Source organism: Gouania willdenowi, chromosome 11, assembly GCF_900634775.1.
Source record: "Gouania willdenowi chromosome 11, fGouWil2.1, whole genome shotgun sequence".
Lineage (NCBI taxonomy): Eukaryota > Metazoa > Chordata > Actinopteri > Blenniiformes > Gobiesocidae > Gouania > Gouania willdenowi.
This window is the reverse complement of record NC_041054.1, coordinates 1,704,983-1,718,925: the sequence shown is the minus strand read 5'-3', so window position 1 is coordinate 1,718,925 and position 13,943 is coordinate 1,704,983. Positions and strand designations below refer to the sequence as shown.

The window sequence follows — 13,943 nt, the reverse complement described above, 5'->3', positions numbered from 1 at the left end:
GTAATACATTAAACACATGTTTTGTTATTTACAATTTCACTACAGGTACCCTTTAAAGGGAACATTCTTCTTACATACCTACCAGTTTTAGCTTTGACTTTTCTCTCCAATTTATTCAAATTGATTGTTTTTTAAAATAGAAATAAGCATCAAGTAAAGGAGATAAAAGAATAAACCCGGGTCTGGCCAAGTCCTTGTGAGTGAGTGAGAAAAGCATGTGGTGAACGGAGGAGGGCACACAGACATGACTGACATGGATGCCCAGGCACGCACGTCTGACCACAGTTATACAGACACGTGACGTATACGCATATAGACACGCTGTGGTTAGAGATGAACACGGACAGCTGGGCGCACACGTGGAGTGATGGAGAGGCAGAGACAGAGAGGAAGAGTAGATACCTCGGCAGCAGAAATAGCCAGGAGTGACTGCCACTAAAGGACACAAGAGACAACGTGAAATAACTGCATGCCGGAGGAGGGATGATTAAATAAAAGTCACAGAGAAATAATAAACACTTCCTGGGGTCATCCTGTAACACACAACACAAAACAAACACATCTGATAGAGTGGGCATTATTCAGACAGCTGGTTAGACGCATGGGCCCTTGTTTATCAACCGTCTGAACGATGTGTGTTCGACAAAATTCACGCAAGCTTCGGTATTTATCATAATTGACGTGAGCGTACGCTACAGTCAGATCTCACGTGAGCTCTGAGCTTGTGTACAATAATCTGAGTGTGTGGATTTGTGGTACGACAACAAAATGTGACTGTCACTGAAAATAAAGTAATTAAACAAGCCTTAGCTGTCATTTAAGGATAAGCAGACACACATACAACAGAACCGATCTAAACAGATTATTAAAACAAATTAAACAAAATTAAAAAAAAAAGCCCACATTAATACTTAAACCACTTTTTTAGTTTTCCTTTCACGGAATACCGTATAACCCCACTAATAAAGGTCATATTTTCTCCATACGTGACATCACTGGAGGCTATACGGAGTAAACAGGACCTCATTCATGCTTTTAAATGTAAATAGTTCCTTAAACTTTTACAAATGCGCTGCAGTAATTGATATTGTGAGAAATTCTAGGTGAAATTGGTTGAATTCGGCATAATAAACACAAACAAGGGACAACACTTTTTAAGGTTTTTTTTAAAAAATTATTTTGATCCTTAATTTCTCTTAATGTCATATTTATTGTCTAAAGCGTCGATGTAAACATCATACATTCGTGTGTGTCTCCAGGATCTCTGTTGGGAATTATTTCTTAGCGCACACAGGGGGGCAGACATCACCTGCTTAGCACCGTAGCTGATCCTCTTCCATAGAATGTTTAATTGAGCTTCTTTAATTTCAGTTTTGTCACGTTCAGAAAGCACATCTTTGTTTTTGCTCCACAGCAGATCTGAGAATGCTGATTTTCATTTTGGAAAAGTTTCTTTTGTTGTTTGATCTCAGAGGGGTGGGGCCTCAGAAACGGGATGGTGGCACATGTTAAAGATTTATCAACACCCTATCATCTGTCCGCTGGGATTGGTCAAAATTAATCACACGTTGGTCCTGTCGTACAACCAAATGTGCTGTTTCCACGCAAGGTTGATAAATCAGGGCCATGGTTTGGATAACCTGAAATGTGTTAAAAAAGCAGCTCTGACATTTTCACCACTTGCATGAGTGTCAGCAGACACGAGGAGCGGTGAAGGGAAAAGAAGCACAACAAAGATCATCAACGCACAGTGACGAAGCCCAACCAAAGAACAACAACTGAGGAACAATAATATGAAGAAGCTAAAAGGACAGTGATACATTAAAATGAGCAGATTGGGGGGAAAAACTTAAATGATACAGGAGTCGTCCAACCTATACGAGATGAGATGGAACTACTGGAATCGGAGCGAAGAATCTTAAGTCCTTGATGTTGCACTGAGGAAAGAGAACAAAAAAAAAGAGAGAAGAGAGGGAAGGAGGAGAGAGCTGAGGGTCATGCATCATGCAGAAACTACCGCTGTACCAAAGAAAGGATGAAGAAAGGACAGTGTGTGAGGACTAATGTGTACAGAGATAGAAACACAGAGAGGTGAAGAACTCCTCTGAGCTGAGATTAGAAAACACCAGGATGAAGAATCAACAACATCATCATCATCACTGGAGAGAAGAGTCAGTGTTTGCAGCTCATTGCTGCTTCTCCTGCTGACAGACAGATGTGACAGATGTGATACAAACAATGGGACTTCCTAAGTGAAGGTTCGCTAAAGTCTCTAAATTGAATGACGAGTAAATGTGTGTAGTCATGTGACTAAATGGTAATCTGATCAGGATGTACACACCCTTAATATTGTTACAACGGGTACACACACACTATTAAACTTGTGTCAATATTTACAACCTAAACTCCTTGTGGTGTGTGTGTGTGTGTGTGTGTGTGTGAGCAAAGCAGATGACTCCTGACTCATGACCTCGTAATTTGTGACGTGGAACAGAACGTAGCTAATCGAGAAGCAAGTAATGCTGCGTTACAGGTAACTCAGGACTTGGAAGTTCTACAAACTTCAGCAGCATCTCGTGGAAATATCTCAAACATGGCTGACTAATGCGATAATAGATTTTTTTTCCTCGACTTTACCGAGTAGGAGCTCCGACTTCAGGTGGCGTTCAAAGTCACTTTTTTAAGTAAGAGGTCAGAAAATTGCAACTTGCGAGTTACATGGAACTTAGCATTAGCTCACATTGTTAGATCTTGTTTGATTTGCTTTAATGAAATGCTTCTAGACATTTTTACGTTGTTTTATGTTGATTGTAACAAATGGATTTAAGGCTTTAAGATAACCTCTAAAGCAGGGGTTCTCAACCTTAGGGTCACGACCCATTTGGGAGGGGGTTGCATGATGCCTTTAAGAAACTAAGAAATTTTTCTAAACAATTTGAGCCCATTTTACAAATTTTACACTTTTTCTGCAACTACACCAAATTTGCCATATTTTAACCGATTTTCATAACTTTTTCTTGACACATTTTTGCTACATTACTTCAATTTCTGCCACTTCATCATCACATTTCAATGCCTTTTCTGCACATTTTTTGCACTTATTATTGTCACTTTTAACCTCTTTTCACCATATTTCATGCTTATTTTTACCAATTTAACCACATTCACGATTTGTCATTATTTGCCAACTTAAACAACTTTATTTTGGGGGTCGCGGGTTGAAAAGGTTGAGAACCACTGCTTTAAAGATGTGATACCTGACCATGTTATAGTCCCCAGTCTCACTTACAAACATAACGGTGAGATCATGTTTGTCTATTTCTGCTTCCTAAACTCTCTGGAAGGATCTATAACAGCAGGAATATTTGCAATAACACATTTTTGGACAGACTTACACAAAACAACTGATGATCTCTGACAACATACACTACTAGTGTGTAACAGTTTGTCATTTCAGGTTTCCTTATTCAGGCCATGTTTTTGAAATGGCTGTTTTCAGTCAGCAATAATAAAATACACAGTGAAACCAACTCGTACTAATGGCAGACTGACTGTAATGGTGTCCATATGTGGGGGTGTCAGCGTGTTTAGCAAACAGAAAGTGTCGTCATGTGTGGGTGAGCTCAGCTTACCTCTGCACGGGTCGTTCTTGACGAGGAACTCGTCGAGAGCCATCCAACCTCCTCCAACTCTCACCATCACCGTGCTGCGCAGGATCCTCACCAGACGCAACTGCTGAGAGTCGCCGAACTGTGGAAGGTCAAAGGTCAAAGGAGGAGCAGAGAAGAAGGAAGGAGAGACCAATCAGACAAGGAACAACAACTACTCGTCACCCATCGCCCCATCACATGATCTCTTCTACTTCATGCAGACGAACACCATGCAAAACCAAAGGCATTTCCCCAGCCCAGTTCACAAAGTCACTTAGATCTAAGCATTAGATGTCTCAATTAGGTCTGTAAAGTCATTAGAAATCTTCAAATTGTGTTTGAAAAACCCAGCAAAGCAGATCCAGATCATCTCCAAGCCATACCAGCAGAGAAACAATCCATCTCCCTTCAAACAGCTTGATTGGCCCTTTCAGCTCCACCGTTTACCACTAATTACAACCTCAGGCATTTCATTGTAGCTGCATCACGTTGCACCAAACAAAAAAAGTCAACAGAAGAAACGCAGGCACGCACTGAAACTGCTGCACGTTGCATCAGCACAAAGAAGAGCTTCTCCTCCTCTGCCTTTTTCAATCAATCTTTAATGAAATTATTGCAACTTTTGCACAAAAAGAAGGATTGTGTATTATTGCTTGTCTCCAGCATTAACATATGGAAGCGTATTGCATTTCAGAATTATTATTTTTTTGGTTTTTTTTTTTCAGGCTTTTTGGAATTTTGTTTTTTAATCTGTTTTTTGGAGTAATTTTTTTAGTTTTCTGTTCTTCTGACTATTTTTTCGTACTAATTTTTTTCCATGTCTTTCGGAAAATTATTTTCTGAGCTTAGAGGGCATTTGAAACAACAGATGCATTTATTACTTTATTGAGAGCAAACATGGATGGCTTGTTTGATAAAAAATAACTTTTAACTTGGTTTAAAAAAAACGAAATGAGTCTGAAAAACAAAAGGAAAAAAAAAATGTCAGAAAAAAATAAATAAAAAATGTGTCCAAAAAAGTGAAAAAAGTAGCCCAAAAAACAAACCAATAGAATAAATTATTCAGAATTTTTATTTTTTATTTTCTTCAAGTGAATGCAATATGTTTCCGTATTGACATATCTTCATAATTGCATTAAGAGTTTTCCCAAAGGCAGGAGGTGTGGGCGCTTCCTCTTACTAGGCAACGTGGATGCAGATTTCACAATATTCATTCATTCACATCATCACAGTTACTTTACCTGGTTTCCGAGGAAGAACTACAATAAATCCAGAAGGCACGAAGCAGAGAAACACAAAAGAAGAAAGAAACAGAGCGAGAATGAACAACTGGACATTATTTCAACTTCAACATCGTTATCTGCCTCTCATCGTCTGCAGCTGGTTAGTGCTGGAAGCAGAAGTGGAGCGGTGGGAGTAAAAGTTACAGCTGCTGCTGGTGAGGATGATGATGGTGGTGGTGGTGAGGAAAACAGAGGATGAGGAAGAAAAAAAAGTGTTTTCTAACAAACAGCCGTCCTGTGTGACTTCCCAGCAGAAAACGATGGTGTGGACACAAGTGAGAGATGGTAGTAGTGAGAGTGATGGAAGACCCAGTTACGCTGTTAAAATCTGACAGTCAGTTTTAATTCATTCCAGCTGTGAAATGCTGCACAGGTACACACGGGCTGCAGGTAAAGCGTTCAAATCAATAACTTTGAAAGCAAATACAAAATAAGAGCTGGAAATGACACTTAAGTGTTTGACATCATTTTTGACATCTTATGTTTTTCACACCATATTATTCCATAAACAACATCTGTCTAGGAATACCGTTGTAGATAGGTGACAAATTCTGTGACTCACGTACTGATGGCTTGGTACGACAACGTATTAAGGCCACATTAAAATAAAATAAAAATCTGGGCACTACGAGATTAAAGTTGCAAAGTCACATCTTAAAGTTTAAAGTCATAATATAATTGAAATACAAACAGGATACTGATCCTTTTGGCACATCATCACCACACCAAAGAACCAGAGTGACAAAAAGCCTCTTATTTTGGAGGTGGAAGCGGCTGAAAGTGGTCAACTTCAGGGCTATCGGAGTTAGGTTGCGTTTCATAAAATTACGGCTCTATTCTCAAAATATTACGACTTTAATCTCGTAGTGCTCAGAGTTCTTTTCATTTTAATGTGGCCCTAATACGTTGTAGCTTGGAGCCATTGGCCTAAATAAGGAAACACCAATAACAGAAGTCTTTGGTAACACTTTACTTGAAGTTTTATATATAAGGTCATTATTATGACATGACACCTGTCATTAGTATGAATAAGGTGTCATGAAGGCTGTCCTTAAGTGTCGTTTGTTACCCTATCCCCACTACATCCCTCCCCCAACCCAAAAAATTCCAACATAGCTCCAAAGGTGTCGTAACGATAGCAAACAACACTTAATGACAACCTTCTTCATGCTAATGACAGTGTAATGTCAGCCCTATGTAAAAAACTATAAGTAAAGTGTTACCAAAGATTTTGTAAAATGCACTATTTATGGCGTGAAGCATTTAGCTTCAATGTGAAAAATGGTGTCATACACACTTTAAAATTAACAGGCTGTTGATAATAAGCATGTGGCGTAATTAACCACATAAAAATCACTTTAATGCAAAATAATATATTTTCCAGATAAAGTTTTACACGGATTAGAAAAGTGCAAAGACAAAATAAGTATGGACCAAAAGATTGGGACCGTTTCAGTTACTTTGGTTGAAATTGTTCTTATTGAGTACATTAACTGACAGCTCTGTGTGCATCTGTGCTGTTACATTTACAACTTGAGGATTGAACAACAAAGACAATCCGTGAGTCCTGTGAGACGTTACAATTGTGATCAAAAATACAAATGTGAGAACAAGGTTTTTCCAACACATCATGATGTTACCATGATGTGTTACCATGAGTCAGTCATGTACAGGCGAGCGCTGTGAAATTAGAGGAAGCTAAAGGATGCAGATGGAGGCAGTTATAATAATTCACATGTTTCATCACAACTAGGTCAAACCACTTTTAAAAGTAATTCTAAGCAACTGTACACAATAAATATTTAAAGCTTGATAAAATGTCAAAGGTTTAGAAAAGAAAGTTGAGTTTGACCCAACTCCTTAAAAATATAAACATTGGAATCTTTTATGCTAAAACACTAATACAGTGTCTATCAGTGAACCAGAAGCACAAACTAAGCTGAACTTACCCGGTATTTATTCTCTCCGATCTGCTCCACCTGGAACCTCTTGGCACATTTACACTGGGCCACCTGTCGAGTCACCTGCACAGAAAACACACCATAAACAATACCAGTCAGACTAATGGATTATCTCTATGAAACACAGCAGGAAATGAGGAACAAGCTTGAAGAATGTGTTGACGGCTAAAAGGGTCACACTAACTAAATGCACCAGTGCACTGCTCGGTTTGTTTTGGAACAAGTGGCAAAAAAAACCCCCCAAAATAAAGCCTATGTTACGTTATCTTGACCGTATGTAAGAATTCATGATACGATACACGTTATTGGGTTCACGAGATTGATATAATACAATGTTTTAAAAAGAACTTTGTGCAAAAAAAAAAAACATTTTATTTTTTGAAAAATTCATGTATTTGACTTCGAACTCTGAGCTTTTCAAGTTTCAAACTAATTATGAAGAAATTAAACAATAAAATAAAATAAATTTCCTTTATAAAGTGCAAGAACTTAAAGTGCCACTGCCAGACTAATAATTAATGTACAAAAGAGGACGAGAAGCACAGAAAAAAAGAGCCACTAGAAAGAGAAAAAAAACACTTGTTAAAAATCACATAGTTGTCTTTTTTTGGTCTGGATTTTTTTGTCTGTTTTTTGAATATTTTTTAAAACAATTTTAAGTCTAAATCTTTTTTTTGTCTGTTTTTTTATCCTAAATTTTTTGTCTATTTCTTTGTCTGGGTTATCTTTTGTGTTGCTTTTTTTAGTCTTAATCTTTTTTTAGTCTGGGTTTTTTATTTTTAGTCAAATCTTTTTTGTCTGTGTCTTTGTTTTTTGTCTTGGTCTTTTTTTGTGTTGATTTTTTTTTTTTGCCTTCTTTTTTCCAGTGGCCCTAATAATCTTCCGTATTGATGCCAGTCCGAAGCTAGAAATACACTATATAAAGAAACTAATATATATTCATCATCACCATGAACACCCTGTATAAAATAATCCACAGTCTACACCATAGACCGTTTATGGTCCACAAACACTTCCTTTGCTGACCTGTGGGGGCAGCATCATGCCTCTGCTGCATCTAGTCTAATAGAAGATCAACAACGGAGGGTAGAGAACGTCAGCATGATGGAATCTGAAGGGAAAAACAATGCTGGCACCCCCTTGCGATATACGTGGACCGCGACTTTTTAATATTGTGAGAGCTAAACTAAATATTGTGTTGGATTTAAATAGGGAATCCCAGAGTTAATTTGGAACATGTGATCAGCTGCCATATTTGGGCACTTTACAGTGCAACCACTCATTTCTCTCAGTGTAACTTCATTATTTACACATTATTCTGTCTCACCTCGTCCTCTATCTTATCAGCGTCGGTGGTCGGTCTGTAGGCGTCTTTGTTTGGATGCAGAGCAGCAACAAACTCATAGTAGTCGATGTATCCGTCTCCATCTCTGTCAAAGATGTCGGCCACAGCCGTCATCTCCAGTCTACTGGTTGGGAATTCTACACAAAGCAAAGAGAACATTTCTTTGTTATTTCAGCTCTTGATGATGAGAACCTAATTATGACTCAACAATCTAACATACTAGAGGCCAAGATTCCGTCAATAAACTCCTGTCGTGTGATCTTCCCATCTTGGTCCTTGTCAATGCGTCTGAAGAAATCCATGACACGGGACTTCTTGTGGTTCATCCAGCGCATGTACTTCTTTCGCCAAACATCGAAGTCAAAGTTTGCAAACTCCTTGAGCTGGGAATGGAAACAACATAGCACAGAAGGCCATTAAAGCTCAGCACTTCAGGGTTGGCCACAAACTTGTTAACGCTAGCCCCTTTTCTTTGAAAATCACATACCCATAATAAATTACATTTTTCAAAGCTTCTACATGACCAACATGGCTCATTTTTTTTTTCAGATTGAAGTAGGACCGCTAGTGGTTACAGATGATATGAAATTTTAGAAATATATGATGCTGTGACAATACATGTGTCTTAAATACAGAAATCTGTAGTTAGAAATTGCTGATATCAAACACTATGGACATGGGCTTTTTTCTGTGGGGTTCTAGAGGTATGACTTAATCGTGAAGGCTTCTACCTCCTCTAGTCTGTCCAGCCCATCGTTGAGTTTGCGCTGGCGATCCAGAGCCAGAAGCCACACCTGCTGCCATCGGGCACAGAGCTGGTTGAGTCGAGGGTTTCCTCCAGAAAGCTGCATGGCCGCCTGCTGCTGTTGGTGCTGTTTGCCTGTGAATACATACGATAAAGTACTTAGAAAAGGTCTGAGGAGAACACGGATGAAGCACCCATTCCCAAAGATCCATTAGGTGCAACACATGTTTTTGTTGACATATAAATCTTCTCTAAAACTTATTTTTTCCTAATTTATGTGACCTTGGGCTGGTGGGTAGACAGATGGCTTCATTGGTTTGCTTTGGAGTGGCTTGTAAATTAAACCTTCTGCTGACTCAGCCTAATTACCTCCTGGAAGTGAACTTGTTTGTCTACAGAGGAGAACCTTTAGTTGACCATAAGTGTCTGAGTTAGTGTAAACACAGATGACATACGCGCTCCTCTCCTCTCGGCCAGGCTGCTCGGAGGCTCCGCAGGTTTCCGTTTGTATGTTTTGGTCACTTTGTCAACATCCGGTTGCTTCCTCGTCATCTCCTCCATAAACGTCTGTGGAGCACAAACACCAACAGTGATGAATGGTGTAAACACAGTCCGTCCAAACACTCTGATTCGCAAACAGCTCGGTAAATCCACCTGGTGCTCCGTGATGAGGGTTTTCAGTTGTGGGATTTCCTGAGGGAGTGGCTCCATGTCCCTCTGGACCAACGTGGTCTCAGCGAACTGGAGCCAGGAGAGCAGCTCCTCCAGCAGGTTGGCGTTGTTCAGAAGCTCCGTCAGCGCCGTCTCCAGACGCTGCTCGTGCTGTTTGGCCCACGTCAGCACCTGTGCAACAACATTAGACTTATTTAGTTATTTAAAAACATGTACATTCATGTCTGAATTTTGTATTTAAGTTTAGTGTATACAGTGCAATAATCTTTAAGCATTAAATCAATCAAAGTAGCAGTTTCCAACCTTTTTCCTGTCATGACCCCATTTTTATATCACAAATTTTTGGCGATCCCAGAGACTATCTATATTATATAAAATTACCAGTGACAATATGCACCAGCTCAGATATTTTCATACTGCTTTTTATTCAAACTAGATTTAGTGAACGTATAGAATACAGTTGGTAGAGAATGTACCGTATGTGGTGTTTCAATTTGAAAAAGACTAATAAGTATTTAAGCGCTTTGAGCTTTCTGCCTCTTCCTGCACTCTATATATATTACTGTGGTATTATTGTCACTATTGTTTTGTATATCATTGTATATTTGTATTATTTTTGTATATTTTCTATTCATATTACTAGTGTTTATTTCTATTTTTATTCATTTATACTATTATTCTTTTACACTGTTTATTCTTTAAGGGAAATGGGGGACGTTATTGACAAATAAAAATCCTTGAATTATGTAGTTTTTTTTAAGTGTGCAAAATATGAAAAATTAAAATACATTGTGAAAAATTAAAAATACAAAAATTCTGATTTTATATTTTATTAATTCTAGACATTTCAGACGACCCCACATGGGGTCACAACCCAAAGGTTGAAATCCTGATCTAGAATGAGATATGACACAATTCCCCTAAATCATTTTTGTGGACACCAACATAAACCTGGTCTGTGTTTTATTTACTATAGAAATATAATGTTGAGTAGTTGATGACTTGAAGTTGTTTATTGTTGAAGGTAACTTTGCATCTGAAACTTAGGTCATGTTTGTTTCACTAAATATTTGATCGTTTAAAGAAATTTCTCTTCAAATAAGTCTGTGCTCTGAGCTAAATACATGCCTTTGTTAAAAAGACATGATTCATGATTTAATATTTAAGAAAAATTACAAATGGAAAAATCAAGTTAAAAGCTGATTGATATGAACCGTTAAAAAACTGCCACATAACTACATTTCAAAGCAGTAATTTTTAGATATGGAGTTTTTACGAGTCATCCATCCCCTCCCACCCTGCCAGTCTTCCTCACCTCTTCAAAGCGCGCTCTGATGATGGTGATCCAGTGTTTGATGGTGGTGATGGAGTCAGGGTGGCACACGGTCAGGATGCCCTCACCCATTCCGGCAGCTTTGTTCACGTCTGCCCTTTTCTCCTCCACGGTGCCCAGGAAGTCTCGATGTGTGTGCAGCAGAGCTTGCAGAGTCTCCGCCTCCTCAGGGAGGACGCCACGGAAACGCAGCGACTGCTCCGCCTCCGAGAGCCACTCCAGGAGCACCTGAACCGCCGTACGGAACTCCTCCGCCTGATGGGAGGAAGGTTTTAAATTGTGAGAAAGTACTTAACCCTCCTTTTAACCTTGGGATCAATTTGAACCCCATTCAATGTTTATCATTCAAAAAACAATAGTTAACTTTGTGTTTTTGTGCTTCATATTTCATGACTTTTCCTAATTTGATGGGTACAATTGATTAAGCATAAAATTATCATGGTCAAAAATTTGAAAAGTGTCTGACACAAAAACATATCAACAAAATCATTTTCTTGAAGCAAATATCCCTGGGGTCAAATTGCCCCCAAGATGTGGTTAAAATGTGGGTTAAGAGCAAAAACGTTGATGTGACCTGTTTGAGGCCCTGCTGGAGGCGGCTCTGCTTAGTGACGGACAGAGCGCACACCGTGTCCCAGCGGGTGCTGAGCTCCTGGAGCTGAACTTTGACCCACGCCGTGTCATCTCGGCCCGTCTCCATCAGATCCCGAGCTGAGCGCTTCAGAGCCTGAACGCTGCTGGTTCTCTTCCCCAGTTCTTTTTGGAAAGCCTGTTACCACAGCAGAACAAATGAGGTTATCGTCCCCTTAAAGGTGTGTCACATGACCAACCAATAATACAGGAACATATTGCTCAGAATACAGAAGCTTTAAGACTCTTTTTTAAAAAACCTTCTACTAATTTCTCTTTTGGATGTTGAAATTTAATAAATACAATTCAGAAATAGGAAAAAACAACATCACATTTGTAGAAAACGTTTTTTTAAATCATATGGTTATGTTTTTTTAAAACATTTTATTTTTTTGTCTTAATATTTTTTAGTTTTTAGTCTTAATTTATTTTTTTTGTCTTGCAGGCGTCCCCAAAATCAGTAACAAAAAATCCAGACAAAAAAAAGATTGAGACTAAAAATAAAAATAATAACAGACCAAAAAAGATAACCATTGGATTAAAAACAAAGGTGTTCTACAGTCTTCTGTAATTTGAAGAAGCATCAAATGAAAAAATGTAATTCTGGAAAAGCCAAAACATTAGAAAAGTAGAGCCCGACCCATATGGATTATTCACGGTCGTTGAGGATTTTTATAAACTGATAATCCGATATGATAAGGATGTAAACATAATAATAATGTGGGAACTATTAGGCTGCCAGTGTTCCCACCTTATGCGAGTCCATGAGGTTTGACACCAGATCCAGGTCTCCGTGCACGGGCTGGTCCTCGGCCAGCTGCGGTTCAACGCGGTACAGCCAGTCCACCAAAGCCTGGAGAGCTTCTGCAAACTGACCAGAGAACAGCAGAGCCTCCTCCAGCTTGTGTTGTCTAAACAAAGCAGGAAAGACTTTTTTTAATCCAACTGTTTGGTAAGTTTGTCATTTTTCTCTCATGTCCTGTTTACCTCTCCACGCTCTTGCCACAGACCGTGTCCCACTTGTCACGCACTTCTCCTACCAGATGATCCAGTTTCTGTGTGTCAGCAGGCAGCTGAGCTTTGTCTCTCATGGCCTTCCCAGAGCGCACCGTGGTGTCGTACACCGGCTGCTTGGATCCCAGTGCTTTCTGAAACTCCTGCACACGAGGAAAAGCAAAACAAAGGAATGCTGAAACAGACTGGTTTTATTCACCAGAGGAGGAGGACTTTCTGTTTACGGTCCCTACCTTGTGCTTGGCCAGTTGAACTTTGATTTTGTCTGGCTCGTTTGAGATCTCCAGCTCTGAGTCTAGTCTCCGCTCAGCTTCTTCTAACCAGTCTGTCAGCTTCCTCCAGGCCTCGTGGAACTGCACACAGTCACATTTAATACTTTACCCTCGACAAAGCATGCTGGATTCATTAGCCATTAATGTAAATAACCTGGTTATAATGTACCTGTTTAGCTCGTTTGCGCGCTTCATCCAGATGTCGTCCACGGTCCAGCGACCTTTGGACCAGTTTGTCCCAACGGGCCTGGACGCTCAGCAGCAGGTTCTTGATGAGAACCACGTCTTGCTTCAGGCTGGCGAAGCGGAGCTGAGAGCCGGACTTCTCCAGAGCCAGGACCTGCTCTCTGTGGGTGTTCACCTCGTTCACAAACACCTGGACAAATGGAAGAAGATGTTAGATTATGACAGGAATGGGCAACTATCACAGCAGGGGCCACAAAAATGTGATTGTATCTGTTTCGAGGGTCACATGATCAACATTCATGCCAACATTTAGAATAATGACCAATCAGAACATTAATACAAGGAAAAAAAATGGTTTTGTCTTCACTTTTGTTTTCCTGGTTTTGATGTTTTGTGTGTTTTTGTTATTTTTTGTGTTGTCGATTAATGAGTTTTCGGGGTCACTTTCTGTATTTATGTTGTTTTCTGTATTTTCCTGTCATTTTTTTTTTTTAACAGTTTGTGTGTCTTTGGAGCAATTCTGTAATGTGTTGTTGTTTTGTGTGTTTTTGGCGAGCCAAGAAGTGGACTGACACCCATGGCAATATTTAAAATACATTTTCTAAGTTGATGGCGTTAAGAATGACTCATGGCGTATGCTGTGCGTTCTTTGCAAGCCAAAAAATCATGAGCGTCTGGCATTCAAGAACTCTCCATCAAATCTGACGAAACACATCCAGGTCTGTATGATTTGTAACCTAACAGATGTATTTAGTTGTTATTACAATAATTTAATTCCCTTTATAATTTCTTGAAAGCGAGGTTAAAGTGGTTTGCGATCTGGACATTTGTTTTACTTTTTTTTTTAATTCA

At 39.2% G+C, this 13,943-nt stretch overlaps 1 protein-coding gene across 1 annotated transcript in view; it reads right to left on the bottom strand.

Moving 5' to 3' along the window:
• The window catches only part of macf1a (microtubule actin crosslinking factor 1a), a 229,607-nt gene that overhangs the window by 6,833 nt on the left and 208,831 nt on the right, over nt 1-13,943 (bottom strand). The window contains exons 89-104 of the mRNA XM_028461883.1: nt 13,075-13,281; nt 12,867-12,986; nt 12,607-12,776; nt 12,371-12,530; nt 11,564-11,758; nt 10,972-11,244; nt 9,639-9,827; nt 9,440-9,551; nt 8,971-9,119; nt 8,460-8,622; nt 8,222-8,376; nt 6,883-6,957; nt 4,892-4,909; nt 3,633-3,750; nt 1,875-1,937; nt 403-435 (exon numbers count right to left, since the gene is read on the bottom strand). Coding sequence (XP_028317684.1) covers nt 403-435; nt 1,875-1,937; nt 3,633-3,750; nt 4,892-4,909; nt 6,883-6,957; nt 8,222-8,376; nt 8,460-8,622; nt 8,971-9,119; nt 9,440-9,551; nt 9,639-9,827; nt 10,972-11,244; nt 11,564-11,758; nt 12,371-12,530; nt 12,607-12,776; nt 12,867-12,986; nt 13,075-13,281 — 2,200 coding nt within the window. The remainder of the gene's footprint in view (nt 1-402; nt 436-1,874; nt 1,938-3,632; nt 3,751-4,891; nt 4,910-6,882; nt 6,958-8,221; nt 8,377-8,459; nt 8,623-8,970; nt 9,120-9,439; nt 9,552-9,638; nt 9,828-10,971; nt 11,245-11,563; nt 11,759-12,370; nt 12,531-12,606; nt 12,777-12,866; nt 12,987-13,074; nt 13,282-13,943) is intronic.